Source organism: Hyla sarda, chromosome 8, assembly GCF_029499605.1.
Source record: "Hyla sarda isolate aHylSar1 chromosome 8, aHylSar1.hap1, whole genome shotgun sequence".
Lineage (NCBI taxonomy): Eukaryota > Metazoa > Chordata > Amphibia > Anura > Hylidae > Hyla > Hyla sarda.
The window spans coordinates 210,918,339-210,943,442 of record NC_079196.1 but is presented as its reverse complement, the minus strand read 5'-3'; the positions used below and the strand labels follow the sequence as shown (position 1 = coordinate 210,943,442).

Sequence of the window (25,104 nt, the reverse complement as noted above, 5' to 3'; positions counted from 1 at the left end):
ACATGTCCTGGTCAGATGGATCCAGATTTCTATAGAGAAACATGTCCTGGTCAGATGGATCCAGATCTCTATAGAGAAACATGACCTGGTCAGATGGATCCAGATCTCTTTAGAGAAACATGGCCTGGTCAGATGGATCCAGATCTCTATAGAGAAACATGACCTGGTCAGATGGGTCCAGATCTCTATAGAGAAACATGTCCTGGTCAGATGGATCCAGATCTCTATAGAGAAACATGACCTGGTCAGATGGATCCAGATTTCTATAGAGAAACATGGCCTGGTCAGATGGATCCAGATTTCTATAGAGAAACATGACCTGGTCAGATGGATCCAGATTTCTATAGAGAAACATGGCCTGGTCAGATGGATCCAGATCTCTATAAAGAAACATGTCCTGGTCAGATGGATCCAGATCTCTATAGAGAAACATGTCCTGGTCAGATGGATCCAGATCTCTATAGAGAAACATGTCCTGGTCAGATGGATCCAGATCTCTTTAGAGAAACATGGCCTGGTCAGATGGATCCAGATCTCTATAGAGAAACATGGCCTGGTCAGATGGGTCCAGATCTCTATAGAGAAACATGTCCTGGTCAGATGGATCCAGATCTCTATAGAGAAACATTGCCTGGTCAGATGGATCCAGATCTCTGTAGAGAAACATGACCTGGTCAGATGGATCCAGATCTCTATCTAGAAACATGGCCTAGTCAGATGGATCCAAATCTCTGTGGAGAAACATGACCTGGTCAGATGGATCCAGATCTCCATATAGAAACATGGCCTTGTCAGATGGATCCAGATCTCTATAGAGAAACATGGCCTGGTCAGATGGATCTAGATCTCTATATAGAAACATGGCCTGGTCAGATGGATCCAGATCTCTATAGAGAAACATGGCCTGGTCAGATGGATCCACATCTCTGTGGAGAAACATGACCTGGTCAGATGGATCCAGATCTATGTGAAGAAACATGACCTGGTCAGATGGATCCAGATCTCTATATAGAAACATGTCCTGGTCAGATGGATCCAGATCTTTATAGAGAAACATGGCCTGGTCAGATGGATCCAGATCTTTATAGAGAAACATGGCCTGGTCAGATGGATCCAGATCTTTATAGAGAAACATGGCCTGGTCAGATGGATCCAGATCTTTATAGAGAAACATGGCCTGGTCAGATGGATCCAGATCTTTATAGAGAAACATGGCCTGGTCAGATGGATCCACATCTCTGTGGAGAAACATGACCTGGTCAGATGGATCCAGATCTGTGTCAGAATTTGGTACAATCAGCTTGAACTTATGACCCCTTCCTGTCAGGTATAAACAGTGCAGGCTGGTGGAGGAGGTCTTATGGTGAAGGGAATGTGTTCTTGGCACACCCTGGTTCCTCTGATACCTGTGGATGGACATTTTGGACAATAGGACTTATCTAAGCGTTGTGGCAGACCAAGTTCATCCCTCCATGGCAGCTGTTTGCCCTTGAGAAGACTTCTAAAGTCATATAGTCATAGATAAGTCTTCCATGCTTCCCTGGCCTTCACAGTGCCCGGATCTAACTCCGTCTTCTCTTACTACATTTCACGGACGTGGTAGAACAAACTGTTCAGAACCTGTCAGGACCTCCATCTAATGTGGAACACCTGCAGGAAGCAATCCCGTCCACAAGGGCCGATATTCCTGCAGAACCATTACCTTGTGGGATCGACGCCGCCATGAATTGCTGATGTTCTGAAGGTCAAAGGAGGCCGAAGACCCTACTGGACCCTTTAGTGTATATTTCTAATAGTGATGTTCACCTCCCGGTGGGTGTGAGGATGGGCACATATCTCCACAGTTGTCAGGCTTGGCTGGATCCTTGTCGATTTTTGGCCGCCCTTCACTACAGATGACCCCTGTACCCCTGACTGGCAGATAGCCTACTAGGTTCTGCCGTATTCCTTGAAGTCCGGTTCCTTCTCTTCAGTCCCCGGTTTCCCGCACACTGTGTCTTTTGTGACTTGTTGAGAGCCAGGAATGTGTGCACTTGGCGTCCTCTCCATCCTGTCACTGATAAGGTCCTTTTTTTTTACTTTTCACCCCCTTAGTACAAAGCCCAGGTTTGTGTTTCCATCTGACTGGTTCCAGTTCCAGGGGGGCTAATTTTTTTTTCGTCTTCCAGTTTCTCATCACAGCCCGGTCATTGTTACATTCCTCCCTCTCAGGTTTCTCAGGTGGAGCCTGGATGAGAAGGTGGCCCTGGAGGTGCTAGCCGCCCGGGTGCTGATGGACGCGCCCTTTACCCTGTGCTGTCCCTGGACCATGCACAGTCTTTCCATTGCGAGGACTCGAAGAGAGTGGGACTGCAGCACAGTATGGAGGGGAGTGGAGACTCAACGGTAAGAGAGGCGCTATCTGTACCGGCGAGATGCTCTGCAATGTGTCAGGCAGTCATGTGACCCTATATTTAAAATTTTGGAGCATTGAGTTAGAACTATTGATGGTTTTTTGTCAGCTGCTGCTTTTATATGATATTTTTGCTGTTTTCTATTATTTCTTGATTCTAATTTAGACCTCCAGATGTAGCAAAACTACAACTCTCAGCATGCCCGGACAGCCAACGGCTGTCCGGGCATGCTGAGAGTTGTAGTTTTGCTACATCTAGAGGTCCACACTTTGTAGACCACCGATTTAGATCATTGAAATTTTTTTTGACTATAACCAGATATTTACATACAATGTTGTGTCTTCATTTTGCTCACGTGATACGAAATTTTTGGCAGCCCAATCTTTAAAGGGGTACTCTGGTGGAAAACTTTTTTTTTTTTTTTTTTATCAACTGGTGCCAGAAAGTTAAACAGATTTGTAAATTACTTCTATTAAAAAATCTTAATCCTTCCAGTACTTATTAGCTGCTGAACACTACAGAGGAAATTATTTTCTTTTCGGAACACAGACCTCTCTGCTGACACCTCTGTCCATTTTAGGAACTGTCCAGAGCAGCATATGTTTTCTATGAGGATTTTCTCCTACTCTAGACAGTTCCTAAAATGGACATAGATGTCAGCAGAGAGCACTGTGCTCGTGATGTCAGCAGAGAGCTCTCTGTGTTCCAAAAAGAAAAGAATTTCCTCTGTAGTATTCAGCAGCTATTAAGTACTGGAAGGATTACGTTTTTTTTTTTTATGGAAGTAATTTACAAATCTGTTTAACTTTCTGGCACCAGATGATTTAAAAATAAATAAATAAATAAAAGTTTTCTTCCCTTTAATATTTGGGGAAGAATTTGATTGGGTGTATGGGGGCGGCAGGGACGTGTACACATTGATAAGAATGGGGGCTTGAACTCCTGCCCTTTTGACACTGGGCAGTGTGGCATCATTATGTGGGCTTTTAAATAAATAAGTATGAGAAGCGCCCTTTTTTCACTTCAGGCCCTGCCCCCTAAAATGTCTGTGCTCGTCCCTGGGGGCGGAGTGGTGTACGATTTTGATGATCCATATTGCATTATTTGACATGATAGGGATCTGAGGAGGGGCCGGTGTGATGTTGCCCCTTGTCGGTCAGATATTTGTCCTTGTCTGTATGTATATCTGACCATGACATTTTTTAAGCGTGCATGTTATTTAACAAAACTTTTACCATGTCACTGACACGTGGAAAGTTTTTTTGGGTCGGGGTGTTCAGACCACCATCATTAGAGCAAGCTGGGAGAAGTGTGCTGCTGTGCACTTCACTCCCCGGTTTGCTGCAATTTCTGTCCAGTTGCATTAGATGGGTTCCATAGACTTAGAATGGACGGAGATGACAGCGAACATTTTCCTGGCTCTACACCCCAACCCCGACTCATCAAAACTTTCGAAATGTCTCAAAAGTTTTGTCAAATGACAAGGCCACTTTAAGTTTAAAGGGGTATCTGGATGCGTGATAGGTATCTGATCAGTGAGGGGTCTGATTGCTGGGATGCTTATCAATGACATAAATGAGGGGGCTGTCCAGCAGGTGCATCCACTCCTTTTACTCCAAAAACTATAAAAATACATAGCAGAGTTAACAGAGTTCTAAAGGGGTATCCTAAGATTATCATGTATCACCTATCTACAGCAGAGGTAATATCTGACCCAGCAATCGGACACCCACAAGTATGAGTGATCCCCATAAATGTAGTACAGTACTCGGCCTATAACAAGTGAACAGAGTGGTAACACACATGTTCGGCAGCTCCTCCATTCATTTGGGGACAAGGGACCCCATTCTAGTGATCATGGGGGTCCCATCAAACAGACCCCCCTGCACAGAGTTTTATGATAGAATCCTAGCTGCCCACAGTCACCACTAGAGGACGCTCAGGATCTTACGGTATATGGTCCAGGGTCCTCTGCTGCCTGAGGTGGACTATAGAAATCCATATATAAGAGAGATGACAGAGAACCCAATGGTCACTCTGACTGAGCTCTAAAGAGACAGAGAGAGAGATGCCCCCACCATGATCACTGTAGGGATGATATTGGGCAGGTGATGGGCAGTGCCTGGTTTCCCCCAGACATGATGCTGCCCCCACCATGATCACTGTAGGGATGGTATTGGGCAGGTGATGGGCAGTGCCTGGTTTCCTCCAGACATGATGCTGCCCCCACCATGATCACTGTAGGGATGGTATTGGGCAGTGCCTGGTTTCCCACCAACATGATGCTGCCCCCACCATGATCACTGTAGGGATGGTATTGGGCAGGTGATGGGCAGTGCCTGGTCTCCCCCCGACATGATGCTGCTCCCACCATGATCACTGTAGGGATGGTATTGGGCAGGTGATGGGCAGTGCCTGGTTTCCTCCAGACATGATGCTGCCCCCACCATGATCACTGTAGGGATGGTATTGGGCAGGTGATGGGCAGTGCCTGGTCTCCCCCCGACATGATGCTGCTCCCACCATGATCACTGTAGGGATGGTATTGGGCAGGCAATGGGCAGTGCCTGGTTTCCTCCAGACATGATGCTGCCCCCACCATGATCACTGTAGGGATAGTATTGGGCAGGTGATGGGCAGTGCCTGGTTTCCTATAGACATGATGCTGCCCCCACCATACTTCACTGTAGGGATGGTATTGGGCAGGTGATGGGCAGGGCCTGGTTTCTCCCAGACATGATGCTGCCCCCACAATGATCACTGTAGGGATGGTATTGGGCAGGTGATGGGCAGTGCCTGGTTACCTCCAGACATGATGCTGCCCCCACCATGATCACTGTAGGGATAGTATTGGGCAGGTGATGGGCAGTGCCTGGTTTCCCACCAACATGATGCTTCCCCCCCCCCCCCCATGATCACTGTAGGGATGGTATTGGGCAGTGCCTAGTTAACCCCATACATGATGCTGCCCTCACCATGATCACTGTAGGGATGGTATTGGGCAGGTGATGGGCAGTGACTGGTTTCCTCCAGACATGATGCTGCCCCCACCATGATCACTGTAGGTATGGTATTGGGCAGGTGATGGGCAGGTGATGGGCAGTACCTGGTTTCCTCCAGACATGATGCTGCTCCCACCATGATCACTGTAGGGATGGTATTGGGCAGGTGATGGGCAGTGCCTGGTTTCCTCCAGACATGATGCTGCTCCCACAATGATCACTGTAAGAATGATATTGGGCAGGTGATGGGCAGTACCTGGTTTCCTCCAAACATGATGCTGCCCCCACCACGATAACTGTAGGGATGGTATTGGGCAGGTGATGGGAAGTGCCTGGTTTCCCCCAGACATGATGCTGCCCCCACCATGATGACTGTAGGGATGGTATTGGACAGGTGATGGGCAGTGCCTGGTTTCCTCCAGACATGATGCTGACCCCACCATGATCATTGTAGGGATGGTATTGGGCAGGTGATGGGCAGTGCCTGGTTTCCCCCAGACATGATGCTGCTCCCACCATGATCACTGTAGGGATGGCATTGGGCAGGTGATGGGCAGTGCCTGGTTTCCTCCAGACATGATGCTGACCCCACCATGATCACTGTATGGATGGTATTGGCCAGTGCCTGGCTAACCCCAAACATGATGCTGCCCTCACCATGATCACTGTGGGGATGGTATTGGGCAGGTAGTGGGCAGTGCCTGGTTTACTCCAGACATGATGCTGCCCCACCATGATCACTGTAGGGATGGTATTGGGCAGGTGAGGGGCAGTGCCTGGTTTCCTCCAGACATGATGCTGCCCTCACCATACTTCACTGTAGGGATTGTATTGGGCAGGTGATGAGCAGTGCCTGGTTTCCCCCAGACATGATGCTGCCCCCACCATGATCACTGTAGGGATGGTATTGGGCAGGTAGTGGGCAGTGCCTGCTTTCCTCCAGACATGATGCTGCCCCCACCATGATCACTGTAGGGATGGTATTGGGCAGGTGATGGGCAGTGCCTGCTTTCCTCCAGACATGATGCTGCCCTCACCATACTTCACTGTAAGGATGGTATTGGACAGGTGATGGGCAGTACCTGGTTTCCTCCAGACATGATGCTGCCCCCACCATGATCACTGTAGGGATGGTATTGGGCAGGTGATGAGCAGTACCTGGTTTCCCCCAGACATGATGCTGCCCCCACCATGATCACTGTAGGGATGGTATTGGGCAGGTGATGAGCAGTACCTGGTTTCCCCCAGACATGATGCTGCCCCCACCACGATCACTGTAGGGATGGTATTGGGTAGGTGTTGGGCAGTACCTGGTTTCCTCCAGACATGATGCTGCCTCCACCATGATCACTGTAGGGATGGTATTGGGCAGGTAGTGGGCAGTGCCTGGTTTCCTCCAGACATGATGCTGCCTCCACCATGATCACTGTAGGGATGGTATTGGGCAGGTGATGGGCAGTGCCTGGTTTCCCCCAGACATGATGCTGCCCCCACCATGATCACTGTAGGGATGGTATTGGGTAGGTGATGGGCAGTGCCTGGTTTCCCCCAGACATGATGCTGCCCCCACCATGATCACTGTAGGGATGCTATTGGGCAGGTGATGGGCAGGGCCTGGTTTCCCCCAGACATGATGCTGCCCCCACAATGATCACTGTAGGGATGGTATTGGGCAGGTGATGGGCAGTGCCTGGTTACCTCCAGACATGATGCTGCCCCCACCATGATCACTGTAGGGATGGTATTGGGCAGTGCCTGGTTTCCCACCAACATGATGCTGCCCCCACCATGATCACTGTAGGGATGGTATTGGGCAGGTGATGGGCAGTGCCTGGTCTCCCCCCGACATGATGCTGCCCCCACCATGATCACTGTAGGGATGGTATTGGGCAGGTGATGGGCAGTGCCTGGTTTCCTCCAGACATGATGCTGCCCCCACCATGATCACTGTAGGGATGGTATTGGGCAGGTGATGGGCAGTGCCTGGTTTCCTCCAGACATGATGCTGCCCCCACCATGATCACTGTAGGGATAGTATTGGGCAGGTGATGGGCAGTGCCTGGTTTCCTATAGACATGATGCTGCCCCCACCATACTTCACTGTAGGGATGGTATTGGGCAGGTGATGGGCAGGGCCAGGTTTCCCCCAGACATGATGCTACCCCCAAAATGATCACTGTAGGGATGGTATTGGGCAGGTGATGGGCAGTGCCTGGTTACCTCCAGACATGATGCTGCCCCCACCATGATCACTGTAGGGATAGTATTGGGCAGGTGATGGGCAGTGCCTGGTTTCCCACCAACATGATGCTGCCCCCACCATGATCACTGTAGGGTTGGTATTGGGCAGGTGATGGGCAGTGCCTGGTTTCCCCCAGACATGATGCTGCCCCCACCATGATCACTGTAGGGATGGTATTGGGCAGGTGATGGGCAGTGCCTGGTTTCCTCCAGACATGATGCTACCCCCACCATGATCACTGTAGGGATGGTATTGGGCGGGTGATGGGCAGTGCCTGGTTTCCCCCAGACATGATGCGGCTCCCACCATGATCACTGTAGGGATGGTATTGGGCAGGTAATGGGCAGTGCCTGGTTTCCTCCAGACATGATGCTGCTCCCACCATGATCACTGTAGGGATGGTATTGGGCAGATGATGGGCAGTGCCTGGTTTCCTCCAGACATGATGCTGCTCCCACAATGATCACTGTAAGAATGATATTGGGCAGGTGATGGGCAGTACCTGGTTTCCTCCAGACATGATGCTGCCCCCACCACGATAACTGTAGGGATGGTATTGGGCAGGTGATGGGAAGTGCCTGGTTTCCCCCAGACATGATGCTGCCCCCACCATGATCATTGTAGGGATGGTATTGGGCAGGTGATGGACAGTGCCTGGTTTCCCCCAGACATGATGCTGCTCCCACCATGATCACTGTAGGGATGGTATTGGGCAGGTGATGGGCAGTGCCTGGTTTCCTCCAGACATGATGCTGACCCCACCATGATCATTGTAGGGATGGTATTGGGCAGGTGATGGGCAGTGCCTGGTTTCCCCCAGACATGATGCTGCCCCACCATGATCACTGTATGGATGGTATTGGGCAGTGCCTGGCTAACCCCAAACATGATGCTGCCCTCACCATGATCACTGTGGGGATGGTATTGAGCAGGTAGTGGGCAGTGCCTGGTTTACTCCAGACATGATGCTGCCCCACCATGATCACTGTAGGGATGGTATTGGGCAGGTGAGGGGCAGTGCCTGGTTTCCTCCAGACATGATGCTGCCCTCACCATACTTCACTGTAGGGATTGTATTGGGCAGGTGATGAGCAGTGCCTGGTTTCCCCCAGACATGATGCTGCCCCCACCATGATCACTGTAGGAATGGTATGGGGCAGGTGATGGGCAGTGCCTGCTTTCCTCCAGACATGATGCTGCCCCCACCATGATCACTGTAGGGATGGTATTGGGCAGGTAGTGGGCAGTGCCTGCTTTCCTCCAGACATGATGCTGCCCCCACCATGATCACTGTAGGGATGGTATTGGGCAGGTGATGCGCAGTGCCTGCTTTCCTCCAGACATGCTGCTGCCCTCACCATACTTCACTGTAAGGATGGTATTGGACAGGTGATGGGCAGTGCATGGTTTCCCCCAGACATGATGCTGCCCCTACCACGATCACTGTAGGGATGGTATTGGGCAGGTGTTGTGCAGTACCTGGTTTCCTCCAGACATGATGCTGCCTCCACCATGATCGCTGTAGGGATGGTATTGGGCAGGTGATGGGCAGTGCCTGGTTTCCCCCAGACATGATGCTGCCCCCACCATCACTGTAGGGATGGTATTGGGCAGGTGATGGGCAGTGCCTGGTTTCCCCCAGACATGATGCTGCCCCCACCATTCTTCACTGTAGGGATGGTATTGGGTAGGTGATGGGCAGTGCCTGATTTCCTTCAGACATGATGCTTCCCCCACTATGATCACTGTAGGGATGGTATTGGGCAGGTGATGGGCAGTGCCTGGTTTCCTCCAGACATGATGCTACCCCCACCATGATCACTGTAGGGATGGTATTGGGCAGGTGATGGGCAGTGCCTGGTTTCCTCCAGACATGATGCTGCCCTCACCATGTTCACTGTAGGGATGGTATTGGGCAGGTGATGGGCAGTACTTGGTTTCCTCCAGACATGATGCTGCCCCCACCATGATCACTGTAGGGATGGTATTGGGAAGTGCCTGGTATCCTCCAGACATGATGCTGCCCCCACCATGATCACTGTAGGGATGGTATTGGGCAGGTGATGGGCAGTGCCTGGTTTCCTCCAGACATGATGCTGCCCCCACCATGATCACTGTAGGGATGGTATTGGGTAGGTGATGGGCAGTGCCTGGTTTCCCCCACACATGATGCTGCCCCCACCATGATCACTGTAGGGATGGTATTGACAGGTGATGGGCAGTGCCTGGTTTCCCCCAGACATGATTCTGCCCCCACCATGATCACTGTAGGGATGGTATTGGGCAGGTGATGGGCAGTGTCTGGTTTCCCCCAGACATGATGCTGCCCCCACCATGATCACTGTAGGGATGGTATTGGGCAGGTGATGGGCAGTGTCTGGTTTCCCCCAGACATGATGCTGCCCCCAACATGATCACTGTAGGGATGGTATTGGGCAGGTGATGGGCAGTGTCTGGTTTCCCCCAGACATGATGCTGCCCCCACCATGATCACTGTAGGGATGGTATTGGGCAGGTGATGGGCAGTGACTGGTTTTGTCCAGACATGGTGCTGCCCCCACCATGATCACTGTAGGGATGGTATTGGGCAGTGCCTGGTTTCCCCCAGACATGATGCTGCCCCCACCATGATTACTATCGGGATGGTATTCGGCAGGTGATGGGCAGTGCCTGGTTTCCTCCAGACATGATGCTGCCCCCACCATGATCACTGTAGTGATGGTACTGGGCAGGTGATGGGAAAAGCCTGGTATCCTCCAGACATGATGCTGCCCCCACCATGATCAGTGTAGGGATGGTATTGGGTAGGTGATGGGCATTGCCTGGTTTCCCCCACACATGATGCTGCCCCCACCATGATCACTGTAGGGATGGTATTGGGAAGGTGATGGGCAGTGCCTGGTTTCCCCCAGACATGATTCTGCCCCCACCATGATCACTGTAGGGATGGTATTGGGCAGGTGATGGGCAGTGACTGGTTTCCTCCAGACATGGTGCTGCCCCCACCATGATCACTGTAGGGATGGTATTGGGCAGTGCCTGGTTTCCCCCAGACATGATGCTGCCCCCACCATGATTACTATCGGGATGGTATTCGGCAGGTGATGGGCAGTGCCTGGTTTCCTCCAGACATGATGCTGCCCCCACCATGATCACTGTAGTGATGGTACTGGGCAGGTGATGGGAAAAGCCTGGTATCCTCCAGACATGATGCTGCCCCCACCATGATCAGTGTAGGGATGGTATTGGGTAGGTGATGGGCATTGCCTGGTTTCCCCCACACATGATGCTGCCCCCACCATGATCACTGTAGGGATGGTATTGACAGGTGATGGGCAGTGCCTGGTTTCCCCCAGACATGATTCTGCCCCCACCATGATCACTGTAGGGATGGTATTGGGCAGGTGATGGGCAGTGTCTGGTTTCCCCCAGACATGATGCTGCCCCCAACATGATCACTGTAGGGATGGTATTGGGCAGGTGATGGGCAGTGTCTGGTTTCCCCCAGACATGATGCTGCCCCCACCATGATCACTGTAGGGATGGTATTGGGCAGGTGATGGGCAGTGACTGGTTTTGTCCAGACATGGTGCTGCCCCCACCATGATCACTGTAGGGATGGTATTGGGCAGTGCCTGGTTTCCCCCAGACATGATGCTGCCCCCACCATGATTACTATCGGGATGGTATTCGGCAGGTGATGGGCAGTGCCTGGTTTCCTCCAGACATGATGCTGCCCCCACCATGATCACTGTAGTGATGGTACTGGGCAGGTGATGGGAAAAGCCTGGTATCCTCCAGACATGATGCTGCCCCCACCATGATCAGTGTAGGGATGGTATTGGGTAGGTGATGGGCATTGCCTGGTTTCCCCCACACATGATGCTGCCCCCACCATGATCACTGTAGGGATGGTATTGGGAAGGTGATGGGCAGTGCCTGGTTTCCCCCAGACATGATTCTGCCCCCACCATGATCACTGTAGGGATGGTATTCGGCAGGTGATGGGCAGTGCCTGGTTTCCCCCAGACATGATGCTGCCCCCACCATGATCACTGTAGGGATGGTATTGGGCAGGTGAGGGGCAGTGCCTGGTTTCCTCCAGACATTTGGAATCTAGGCCAAAACTTCATTCTTGGTTAATTTTTCAGTGATGGTTTTGCTCCTTCTGGAAGTTTCTCCCATCTTCACACAAGATCTTTGGAGCGGAGCAAGGGAGACTATTGGGTTCGTGGCTTCCTCTCTTACCAAGGCCCTTATCCCCGATTACTTAGTTTGGTGGGGCGGCAGCTCTAAGAAGAGTCCTGGTTGTTCCTTCTTCCATGTAAGAATTATGGCGGTCACTGAGCTCTGGGGAACTTTCCGTGCAGCAGAAATGTTGTCTCCCCATCTCCAGATCTGTGTCTTCACACAATCCTTTCTACAGGAGATGGTCTAGAATTGGGAGGAGGCAGAGATTAATTTTAAGCGTAAAAATCTATCAAAGATTTTGGCATAAAGCTGCAACAAAACAAAATGTGAATAAAATAAAACCTCCCTCCATTAGGCAGATATGTCCTCAGGTTGCCCTCCCCCATAGGCAGCTATGTTCTCAGGTAGGTAGCGCCCCCCCCCCCCAATGTAGGTTGGTGCTCCCTTATGTAGGTACTCCCCCAAGCAGGCAAGTGCATCTGTTGTTAGGTACCCCCTCCTCCTTTGGTACTTAATTACTGCCCCAGTAGACAGGTTTGCTCTTAGAAAGGTAGCCCCCCTCCCAATAGCACTTACATCTGCAGGTAGGTAGCTTCACCCCCAGTAGGTATGTAACCCAACAGTTAGGTATGTCTTTAGATAGGTAGCTCCCCCTAGCAGCAAGGTACATTCCTAGGTAGGTAGCTCCCCCCAAGAGATAGATAGTAGCCCCCTTGTATATTCTTAGGTAGGTACTCTCTCTCAATTATGAAGGCAGCCCCCCCCCCCCCCTTAATGCCAGAATAGTAAAAAATTAAACACATAACCCCCTCTCCCATGCAGTAGAGCCCAGCATCCTCTTTTCCCCTCCGCAGTCCAGGCGCCAATAAGTGATGCCATCCGCGCCTGCACTTCCTGAGGTTCCAATTTGCTCTCAGTGCAGGACGCAGGTCCAGCGATGCCTGCGGCCTACTCTGACAGCATTCATGTGTGTGTTGTAGTTTGCAACAACTGGAGGTCCACAATTTAGAGACCAATGACCTAGTGTTTTCTTGGCTTCCCTTACCATATTCCAAACTAGAGACCGGAGGTGGCACTCACCTGACACCAGAGTCATCCCGTACAGGTAAGCAGGTGTCACGTCTATCGCCAGGACCTAGCATGCATTACCGCACGCTGAAGTGCAACGTCCATCAAAAGACATAAACTCATAAATAGTAAGCAGGTAGAAGGACAGCACTCACCGGTAACTAGTGATGAGCGGCATAGGCCATATTCAAATTTGCGATATTTCCTGAATATATGGCCAAATATTTGTCCTCTATTCGAGAAATTCGCATATTCGCTATGTTGTTTTTTTTCTTCATGTGAAAATTCGTAATGAAATTCGCATTGTGCACATGCGCGATTATAGCTTTCACCTAAAAGAAGGGAGGGACTGGAAGTGCCGATATTTGCAAATTCGTATATTAGCAAATATTTGCATATTCGCAAAAAAACAAAAACAAATGTTCATCATTACAAATATATATCACTATATTCTACATATTCGCGAAATCACAAAGTGCCGATATTCGCGGTAAAAATTAGCATTTCAAATATTCGTGCTCAACACTACCGGTAACGCAGAAAAATGATTTATTCACCAACGTGCATGCAACCAGATGGCGGGGAGTACAAACATGGATGCAGGGGCGTGAAACGCCCCTGCATCCATGTTTGTACTCCCCGCCATCTGGTTGCATGCATGTTGGTGAATAAAGAAATTTTCGCGTTACCGGTGAGTGCTGTCCTTCTACCTGCTTACTATTTCCTTACTAGTGATGAGTAGTGTTGAGCACGAATATTCGTAATGCGAATTTTTATCGCGAATATCGGCACTTTGCGATTTTGCTATTATTTAGAATATAGTGCTATCTATATATTCGTAATGACGAATATTTTTTTTGTTTTTTTTTCACTTGAAAATTTTTATGCGCATTTTTCATGCAAATTTTCGTGTATTTTTGTTTCACATGCAAATTTTTATGCAAATTTTCACAAGGAATAAAAAGTGAACAAACATAGCGAATATGCGAATTTCGCCAACAAAGGACGAATAATCATCCGTGTATATATGCGCAAAATATCGCGAATTCGAATATAGCCCCTTCTGCTCATCACTAGTGATGAGCGACATTAGCCATTTTCGAATTCGCGATATTTCCTGAATATATGTACGAGTATTCGTCCTATATTCGCGAAATTCGCATATTCGCTATGTTTGTTCACTTTTTTCCATGCAAAAATTTGCATGCAAAAATTTGCATCGGAAATTTGCATGCTAAAAATTTGCATGCTAAAAATTTGCATACACATTTGCATAAATATTTGCATGTGAAAAAAAAACACAAAAAAACCCACATAGCACTATATTCTAAATATTTGCGAAATCGTGAAGTTCCGATATTCGCAATAAAAATTTGCATTACGAATATTCGTGCTCAACATTACCACATGCTTTTAGGAAATAAATTTCCGGCACCATAAAAGAGAACACAAACTGACCCTAATTTATTTCCCTCCAGCCTCCCGCCGACAGAGGACCGCGAGGAAGATCGAAAGCGGCTACTAGGATATTCTGGGGCTTCCTGGCGGTGGCGCTTCTCTTCTCCATTGTGGGAATAAGTGTGGTCGGCGTTTTAGGATGGAAAGATAGTAAAGCAAAGGTATAGACTGATACTACTACTTTGTCCATCTCTGGAGGAGGAACAATTGTAGGGCCCCCCCGTTCAGACTCGGGTCTTATTTACGGCACAGAATCCGCTCTGCAAATTCAGAGCAAATTACCATACAATGCATGAGAACGGGCTTTGAAATCTTAGGGCCCTATTCACACTACAGAATTTCCCAGCTGAGAAATTCCAAGGCAGCAGCAGCAGCAGCCTCCCATTGTTTTCGTTAGAATTCTGCTGCACCGCGCAAACTGCAGGATTTCCACAGTAGAAATTAAAATTCTGGACTCTGCCGAAAGAATGAACATGATCGTGTTTTTGGCAGAATTCCGCACAGAACTGCATTGCCATCGATATCTCCAGGCGTGAGATTCCATAGTGTGCACACAACCTAGGGATAGGTCCACAAGGCAGAATATTACGTGTGGAATTTTACAAAAAATAAATTTAAAAGGGGTACTCCAGTGGAAAACTTTAACTTTAATTTAAAAAAAAAAATAAACAGATTTGTAAATTACTTCAATTTAAAAAATCTTTATCCTTCCAGTACTTATTAGCAGCTGTATGCTATAGAGGAAATTATTTTCTTTTTTCATTTCTTTTTTGTCTTGTCCACAGTGCTCTCTGCTGACACCTCTGTCCGTGTCAGGAACTGTCCAGAGCAGCATAGGTTTGCTATGGGGATTTTCTCCTGCTCCGGACAGTTCCTGATACGGGCATCAGGTGTCAGCAGAGAGCACTGTGGACAAGACAAAAAAGAAATTAAAAAAGAAAAAAAGAATTTCCTCTATAGCATACAGCTGCTAAAAAGTACTGGAAGGATAAAGATTTTTTTTATAGAAGTAATTTACAAATCTGTTTAACTTTCTGGCACCAGTTGATTTAAAAAAAAAAATGTTTTCCACCAGAGTACCCCTTTAAAGCCCATTGGGGGAGATTTATTAAAACCCGTCCAGAGGAAAGTTGCCGAGTTGCCCATAGCAACCAATCAGATCGCTACTTTCACTTTTGAAAAGGCCTCTGAAAAATGAAAGAAGCTAAATTTTGGCAGAATTCTGTGTATAGAGAACACAGAAATTTTGTCACAATTCCGTTGTGCATAATTGTGGAAATCAGTCTGTGTGAACATAGCCTAAGGGTCTATTCACACGGCGGAATGGAAGTGCGCAAGCGGAATTTCAGAAGGTTGAATGGGAGTGCGGAATCCTATAGAAGTCTATGGGCTTTTATTTGAGGCGGAAATTGTGCCGTGTGAATAGACCCTAAGGCTGGGTTCACACCACGTTTTTGCAATACAGTTCCTGTATCAGGTTTCTGATAAACGGATTCCTCAAAACCTGACTAAACTGTATCAAAATGTGTGAACAAATTTTTATCCGTATACGGTTTGAAAAATGATGTCCGTTTTTAAGAAAAAAATGTATACGCTTTTAACTTTTCACTCCATTATGAATAAAGTTTCACTTGTTTGATTGAAATTCCAAGAAAAAAAACTGTGCAAAGTCAAACCGTATGGTGAAAACCGGATGGAACCGTACGCACATACAGTTCTGTACAGTTCCCATTGACTCCCATGTATGTTAAAAAAAAAAAACGTATACGGTTTAATACAGTTTTTCACCTGGACCAAAAACGCCACGGTTTTCTGTCCCAAAAAAAAAAAAAGTAAAAAACTGTATGGTTTGAAAAACGTAGACAACCGTACACAATATGGTGCATACGGTTTTGAATGGGAAGTCTATGGGCGCGGTTTTCTGTACGGTTGCACGTTTTTTTTTTTTATGAAACCGTATAGTAAAATCGTGGTGTGAACCCACCCTAAGGGTACGTTCACACGCGCGGATTTTTCAGCGGGTTTTCCCGCTGTGTATTTGAAAGTGGGCGGGCTCTTCTCGGCTGTCCGCAGCAGATTTTCCGCGGTGGAATGTACACTGCGGAAAATCCTCCGCAAGCCCCATTGAAGTCAGTAGGGACTGCGGCGGATTTTCTGCCACGGAAAATCTGCTGCGGACAGCCGAGAAGAGCCCGCCCACTTTCAAATACGCAGCGGAAAACACGCTAAAAAATCTGCACGTGTGAACGTACCCTAAGACTTGTTTTTAGAGCAATTAAATTTAAACATATCTTTGTGATTTATGATTATTTATAAAAAAAAAAAAAAATTAAATTATAATTAAATTAAACAACACAGTTTATTGGAAGCATTTCTACGAGGAATCCGTGCGGAATTTCTGCATTGAAAAAAAAAAATAAGGAGTATTTGAAAGAGGAGTATTGATCCGCATGAAACCTGCATTTCCGCATGAAATCGCTGCTAATTCTGAGCGGGAAAAAAAAACTGTATTTTGGGGTGGAAATCTTCAGCGTGATTTCCGCCCCAATTCCTCAGAGTGAACATAACCTACAACAGGAAGTTCTGAAGGTCACGTCATTTTGACACTCTCCCTACTGCCCCCTCCTGTTCAGGTCAAGCTGAAGCATGAGCTCTGTCAATGGCGGCTATGCCTATATTGTAGTGTATTTGCCAGGCCGGGCAGACGAGCGGCAATGCAATGTGAAATTCTGCATGCTGACAGTTCCAGAGGTGTTCCTGGTGGTTGGGGCAGAGCCAGGACACTTTATGGTGCCGGTACCGAGAGTCCCTCTGTGAGACCCCGCTGTAGTTTAGTCCGAGTAGAGGTGTCCAGAATTGTGTCTGTTGCACCTGCATCACCGATAACTTCGACAAACAGATGAGCGGTGATGCATACAGTACAGGGGTCCCTCAAGTTACAATATTAATTGGTTCCAGGACGACCATTGTATGTTGAGACCAGAACTCTATGGAAACCTGGTAATTGGTTCTGAAGCCACCAAAATGTCGTCCAAAAATAGGAAAAAGTGAGGATTAAACAAAATAAGTAGATAACTAATATAGATAAAGCAAATCCTTACATATAAAAGTAAGAAAGATCTGCTGGGAGCTGTAAATCACTTTCTATGTCAGTGTTTCCCAACCAGGGTGCCTCCAGCTGTTGCAAAACTACAACTCCCAGCATGCCCGGACAGCCGTTGGCTGTCCGGGCATGCTGGGAGTTGTAGTTTTGCAACAGCTGGAGGCACCCTGGTTGGGAAACAATGGTTTATGTAGAGGACAGGAGCTTCATCGGGGTCCTATACAGTACACCCAGTGCCCCAAATGGAGCCGCCCTCACTTGGTGTCCAAAGGAGCAGCTAACCCTGGCACAGGTAAGGAGTAGTACAGAACTTGTAGTTCCTCCCTGTACTGTAGGGGGCGCTACCAGACACCAGTCAGTGCATACACTTCAGTAATACAGGTAAAGAGTAGTACAGAACATGTAATACCTCCCTGTAATGTAGGGGGCGCTACCAGACACCAGTCAGTGCATACACTTCAGTAATACAGGTAAAGAGTAGTACAGAACATGTATTACCTCCCTGTACTGTAGGGGGCGCTACCAGACACCAGTCAGTGCATACACTTCAGTAATACAGGTAAATAGTACAGAACATGTAATACCTCCCTGTACTGTAGGGGGCACTACCAGACACCAGTCAGTGCATACACTTCAGTAATACAGGTAAAGAGTAGTATAGAACATGTAATACCTCCCTGTACTGTAGGGGGCGCTACCAGACACCAGTCAGTGCATACACTTCAGTAATACAGGTAAAGAGTAGTACAGAACATGTAATACCTCTCTGTACTGTAGGGGGCGCTAACAGACACCAGTCAGTGCATGTGCTTCACTAATAGAGGTGATTTACCAGTAAAATGCCCATTCTGATTGGTCAGTTCCTCCAGTTGTGACACGTTTCACAGATCTGGACAGTCCATAGCATTGTATGTTGAGTCTGGTTTCAAGTTATGATGGTCCAGAAAAGACCATTGTATGTTGAAACTATTGTATGTTGAGGCCATTGTAAGTTGAGGGATCACTGTATTGTATGCATTGCTGCTTACCTTACAGCAGTGTTTCCCAACCAGGGTGCCTCCAGCTGTTGCAAAACTACACTACATCCGAAGGCCATTTATTCAATGTAACGGTGTTTGTGTTCTGTATTTTAGCCCTTTTTATATGTATAGCGTCCCGGTAACACGGGCCCTATAAAAAAGAAATAATATTAATACAGTACAATCGTCAAAGTTCTCCTGGTATTGTTGCTGCTGGACACAAACAGTAGGGGGCAGCAGGGAGATTGTGCTGAAGTCATGTGACCTATAGAACTTTCTGATGTGGATACAATTCACAAAAGTCTATTGACATCTATGGGGATGGCAATGCAGTCTGCACGGTCCTAGTGCCGCCCGTGGGATCTCCTGCAGAAATTCCGCTTGTGGAAATCCGCCTCAAATTAAAGCCTATAGACTTTTATGGGATTCTGCACTCCGATTCATACTACTGAATTTCAGCTTGTGGAATTCCCATAGAAGTCTATGGGCTTTAATTTAAAGGGGTTCTCCCCCATAATGTGATTTTAGTACGTACCTGGCAGACAGTAATGGACATGCTTAGGAAGGATCTGCGCTTGTCTAGGGGATAAATGGCTATGTTGTGAGATTACCATAACACTGTGGCTAGCTTTTTGTGAACTGGTATTTCCTGTTTGACTTTTCTTCTTTTGCCTACAAATCCCATAATTCCATTTTCCTCCCTCCCACACATCAGCCACCCCACCCATTGAAACATAAATGAGCTGCATCCATTCAAAAGACCTGTGGTTTTCAATCAGGGTGCCTCCAGCTGTTGCATTAGTTGCAGATTGATCCCTCCACCCATTGAAGCAGACAGGCTCCCTGTCATCAGCTGACTAGTGATGTAATGTCTCGGCCACATTGCAACCTGGGAAATATCTGAGACAACAGTCATTTTGTATGCTGTTAAAAATAAATATTGGGGTGAAAATCACAGAAGAATTGTGAGAAAACCGTCACACACAGGTACAGACACTATATTATGTACTACACTAACTTTACAGCCCTTGTAGCATAGTCAAATAACAAAAAAATGATAGAATACTCCTTTAAGGCGGAAATTCTGCAGTGTGAATAGACCCTAAGACTAGGTTCACACTGCGAAATCTCCGGAATTTCTGCAGGAGATCCCAAGGGTGGCGCTAGGACCGACCGGACTGGATTGTTGCCCCCATAGACGGCAATGCATTTCTTGGTGGATCTTTTGGAAGATCTGCTCAGTAATGCATTGCCATCTATGTAGACGGCAATGCAGTCTGCACGGTCCTAGTGCCACCCGTGGGATCTAATGCAGAAATTCTGCCCAGAGATTCCGCAGTGTGAACCCAGCCTTAGACCGACCATTGACCAAACCCTTACAGCCTTTATGTTCAGCCTCTGTTACAGGTTGTCCGACTGACCTACAAGAACCTGCAGGGCTCCTCAGTGAACCAGTCTACCATTACAGACAAGCGGAGGAATACCGTCACCTACCGCGTGACCTCCCGAAATCAGACCTCAGTGGTGTTATTTGACAGCAAACATGTAAGTAGTGGTGGGACTATAACAGGATATAGAGAGCGCCTCCTATTAAAGGGGTACTCCGGCGGAAACCTTTTTTTTTATATCAACTGGTGCCAGAAAGTTAAACAGATTTGCAAATTATTTCTATTAAAAAAAATCTTAATCCTTCCAGTACTTATTAGCTGCTGAATACTACAGAGGAAATTTTTTTCTTTTTGGAACACAGAGCTCTCTGCTGACATCATGAGCACAGTGCTCTCTGCTGACATCTCTGTCCATTTTTAGGAACTGTCCAGAGCAGCATATATTTTCTATGGGGATTTTCTCCCACTCTGGACAGTTCTTAAAATGGACAGAGGTGTCAGCAGAGAGCACTGTGGTCATGAGGTCAGCAGAGAGCTCTGTGTTCCAAAAAGAAAATAATTTCCTCTGTTGTATTCAGCAGCTAAGTAGTACTGGAAGGATTAAGATTTTTTTATAGAAGTAATTTACAAATCTGTTTAACTTTCTGGCAAACGTTGATTAAAAAAAACAAACAAAAAAAATTAAAAAAAAAAAAGGTTTTCCACCGGAGTACCCCTTTAAGAACCAACATTAAAAGGGGTATTCCAATCAAAGACATCTTATCCCCTTATCCAAAGGACGTCATGCCCCCTACATTAATGTCTATGGGAGGGGGCGTGGCCTGACGTCTCCAGTTCCGTAAACCTCTAGAACGTGGACCCCCGCGATCAGGAATCTTGTCCCAGCGGCGGGACCCCCTCGATCAGGCATCGTACTTTGGATAGGGGAAAAGATGTCTTTGGCCAGAATACCCCTTTAAACCGTGACTATAATTCAAGTTAAGCTTATGATGTGTCAGATGTTTTGATCCATGGTGGTCTGGGTGCTGAGACCACTAATGATCACTAAAACAAAGGGACCAAAACTCTCACATAAACTATATATTCCTTTGCTTTCTGATTGACTCTGTTTGGTTTTCCTCAGAGAGCAGACTGAGCCTGTTCACACTACGAAATTTCTGCCTAACCAAGTTGATTCTTCCGTCAGAATTCACATCTGAGGCAGAAATTTGACAGCGTGAACAATGCAGCAGCCTCCTATTGAAGTCAATGGGAGACTGCTGCAAGCTTGATCCAGAAATTCCATCATGTGAGCAGCGCCTAAATCTGTAACACCGTTCACTTAGCAACTGGAGTGGATCCCAGGAACAGGTTTCCCACTGATCATAAATGTCAAAGGTTTCATGAAATGAATGGTCTCCTCCAGTTATTATTACTGTATTTTTCATCAGGACTAAGTGCGCCAGATTTAAAGAGAACTGGTCCAATCTACTGACACTTCTGCTCTATAACATGATGCACAGTTTACTCACCATCACTAGTCCTGCAGCTCCATTTGTTTCATTCCAGCACAGTTTTATTCATGTGTTTTCTTACAGTAACTTGGTCATGTGATTACAGGTCTGACTCACAGAAAATCACTGTGCTTAATGTTTTAGAGGAAGTAGTCAGTCTTGTGTCCGCTGACTTCCTGTGAACTACAGGATGACATTATTACCTATTAGATCTCTTCTAGCTGCTTCCAGACCCCTCCCCTCCAGCTCTGTCTGTATACTGCTGTTATCTATACGGGATCAGGATATATAGGAGTTATACACCTCCCCTCCAGCTCTATCTGTATACTGCTGCTATTTCTATGGGAATATATATTAGTTATACACCTCTCCTCCAGCTCTATCTGTATACTGCTGCTATCTCTATGGGATCAGGATATATAGTAGTTAAACACCTCTCCTCCAGCTCTATCTGTATACTGCTGCAGCTATCTCCTTTAAACCTTCCCTCCAGCTCTATCGTTCTACTACTACTGCTGCTGTTTCTATGGGATCAGGATATATAATAGTTATACACCTCCCCGCCACCTCTATCCATATACTGCTGCTGTCATTAGATTGGGCTCATTAGGTGAATTGCATTGAATTGCATCCGCCATGGAAATTGTTCCACACAGAGGATGAACATGTTCATTCTTTGTTCTAAATTCCGCGAGCACTGCATAGCTGTCAATGGTGACGACGCAGTGCCGCTCGGTCCTGCTACTGAAGTATTTTTTCGGCGGCCGCCAGACTGAATCTCCGCTCGCGGAATTCAGCGAGCGGAGATTCCGCAGTGTGAACATACCCTGATAGCTGTATATTTCTATGAAGACAGGGTAACTGGCTAAATGATAGCTTGATAGATTTACACAATCTTGCTTGGATTCTCACTGATCCTGTAACTGAAATGATCCCTAATCACAATATGTCACATGCTATAGAATCTATGTAACATGTTACTATACATGGGCCCTATTCTTTATTCATTACCTTTCTATACATTTCCCACAGGGACTGGTTTGCTATAAGGCTGCTGGAGAAAAATCCTGTTTCCTTCGCCGCATGGAGATGAGAGATATGGAAAATATACATTCCTTCCTAAACATGTCTGTAGCCAAGGTCAGATATTACAATCTTTATGTATATATTTCAGCACACTGAAATGTAATGCAAAGTGCTTTATTCCATGTGGTACAAAAGCGACGTTTCGCCGGCCTCACGCCAGCATTCTCAAGTGATGATGAGTGATACAAACGGGCATATATACACACCGCCCACAATCAATTAGTGACATCATAACTGTGACATGATTGTGGGCGGTGTGTATATATGCCCGTTTGTATCACTCATCATCACTTGAGAATGCTGGCGTGAGGCCGGCGAAACGTCGCTTTTGTACCACATGGAATAAAGCACTTTGCATTACATTTCGGTGTGCTGCATATTACTACTATTATTATCAAGGAACCAGAGGACCGGGGCTCCAGCATGCGTGCACCCTGCCTACCTTTCTTGATGTGCTGCTTATTTTTGGATTATATATATATATATATATATATATATATATATATATATATACATACATATACACATATACACGGTATATAGAAAATATATATATAGGATTTGAAAAATGTTGCAACACTCCGAGGATAAGTTAAAGAAGTAGCTTTATTCCAGCATTGGAAGTGCTGCTTCTATTATTATTCTGTATATATATATTAGCTGAGTACTCGGCACTACTCGATTTTTTCCTACCTCAGTCTTGTGGGGGAGGAAAAGAAACAAAGGAGGAAGTGGAGCTTGTGGAGTAAGGCTCCAGAAGTCCCACATACTTGCAGATGACTTGAAACAAAAACCCCATCCTTCACATATGGGGGTAGGTTAGGGGTTAATTTAACTATTATATATTTTTATTTGACATATAAGTAACATGCGACCAAGTATTATCGAACTATCTCCAGCCGTACAGAAGTTATGCTGGAACATACATTTCCCATAGATTTGCATGGGACTTTAAACAAAAACCCCGACCCTCGCAAATAAGGGTAGGTTAGGGTTGAAATGAACGATCCTATATTTTTAGTGGACATTTAAGTAACAAGTGACCGAGTATTATCAAAATATCTCCAGCTGTTTGGAAGTTTTGCTGTAACATATATTTCCCATAGACTTGTATGGGACTTTAAACAAAAACACAGATTCTGGCATATGGGGGTGAGTAAGGGTTAAATCACCTTTCCTATGTTTATTGTTGACATATAAGTAACAAGTTTCATGTTCATATCTTTAGCCGTTTGGACGTGTGGAACATATACACATTGGGGGAGATTTATCAAAACCTGTCCAGAGGAAACGTTGCCGAGTTGCCCATAGCAACCAATCAGATCGCTGCTTTCATTTTGCAGAGGCCTTTTCAAAAGTGAAAGAAGCGATCTGATTGGTTGCTATGGGCAACTCAGCAACTTTCCCTCTGGACAGGTTTTGATAAATCTCCCCCCATTGAGTTATCTGTATATATACACATACACACACTATATGGCCCTTTAAAGTGAACGTCCGCCATTTTGTGCCTATTAGATTTGTCCATCTCACCTCCTTTGGTTGTTTCACTCACCTTTTTCTTGCTATTTTACAACAGGACAGCATCCTCTTCCTGCAGAACAACAGGACACGTTACTACCGCGAGTTCCTCGGTGTAATAGGAGGTCGAAAAGTCAATCATGAACTTGTAGGGGAACCTGTCCAAATATTGTGTGACCAGCTCCCTATTTACTGGGTAAAAAAGAGCGAAGGTAAGTCATTCTTAAAGGGGTATTCCAGGAAAAAACTTTTTTTTATATATATATCAACTGGTTCCAGAAAGTTAAACAGATTTGTAAATTCCTTCTATTAAAAACATCTTAATCCTTTCAGTACTTATGAGCTTCTGAAGTTAAGGTTGTTCTTTTCTGTCTAAGTGCTCTCTGATGACACCTGTCTCGGGAAACGCCCAGTTTAGAAGCAAATTCCCATAGCAAACCTCTTCTAAACTGGGCGGTTCCCGAGACACGTGTCATCAGAGAGCACTTAGACAGAAAAGAACAACCTAAACTTCAGAAGCTCATAAGTACTGAAAGGATTAAGATTTTTTAATAGAAGTAATTTAAAAATCTGTTTAACTTTCTGGAGCCAGTTGATATATAAAAAAAAGTTTTTTCCTGGATAACCCCTTTAAGGGGGTTGTCCAGGAATAGAAAACCAAAGCGATTTTTTTTTCCCCCAAAAACAGCACCACCCCCGTCCTCAGGTTGTGAGTGGTATTACAACTTGTCTTTATTCACTTCAATGTAACTGGGATTCAATACCACGCACAACCTGAGGACAAGGGTGGTGTTTTTGGAAGAAATGAGCTCAGTTTTTCTCTTCCTGGATAACCCCTATTTTTTTTAAATTTATCCATCTACAGCAGTGTTACTCAACCAGGGTGCCTTCAGCTGTTGCAAAACTACAGCTCCCAGCATGCCCGGACAGCCAAAGGCTGTCCGGGCATGCTGGGAGTTGTAGTTTTGCAACAGCTAGAGGCCCACTAGTTAGGAGACAATGCACTGCAAACCAAGAAAAAAAATCTAGACTAAGACTTATGGGGGAGATTTATCAAAACCTGTCAAGAGGGAAAAATTGCCCAGTTGCCCATAGCAACCAATCAGATCGCTTCTTTCACTATTGAAAAGGCCTCTGAAAAAT

General features: G+C 46.5%; 1 protein-coding gene across 3 annotated transcripts in view; it reads left to right on the top strand.

The window, feature by feature from the left end:
* The first annotated feature begins 1,978 nt into the window (after positions 1-1,978).
* The window catches only part of BRICD5 (BRICHOS domain containing 5), a 25,853-nt gene continuing 2,727 nt past the window's right edge, over positions 1,979-25,104 (top strand). The window contains exons 1-6 of one of the 3 annotated variants that reach the window (XM_056536890.1): positions 1,979-2,106; positions 2,212-2,385; positions 14,375-14,515; positions 19,872-20,021; positions 22,390-22,497; positions 24,020-24,157. In XM_056536890.1, the coding sequence (XP_056392865.1) occupies positions 2,362-2,385; positions 14,375-14,515; positions 19,872-20,021; positions 22,390-22,497; positions 24,020-24,157 (561 nt within the window). In that variant the 5' untranslated portion in view covers positions 1,979-2,106; positions 2,212-2,361. Of the gene's footprint in view, positions 2,107-2,130; positions 2,386-14,374; positions 14,516-19,871; positions 20,022-22,389; positions 22,498-24,019; positions 24,174-25,104 lie in introns of those variants that run through there. The other 2 variants (XM_056536891.1, XM_056536892.1) reach the window with 2 other exon arrangements.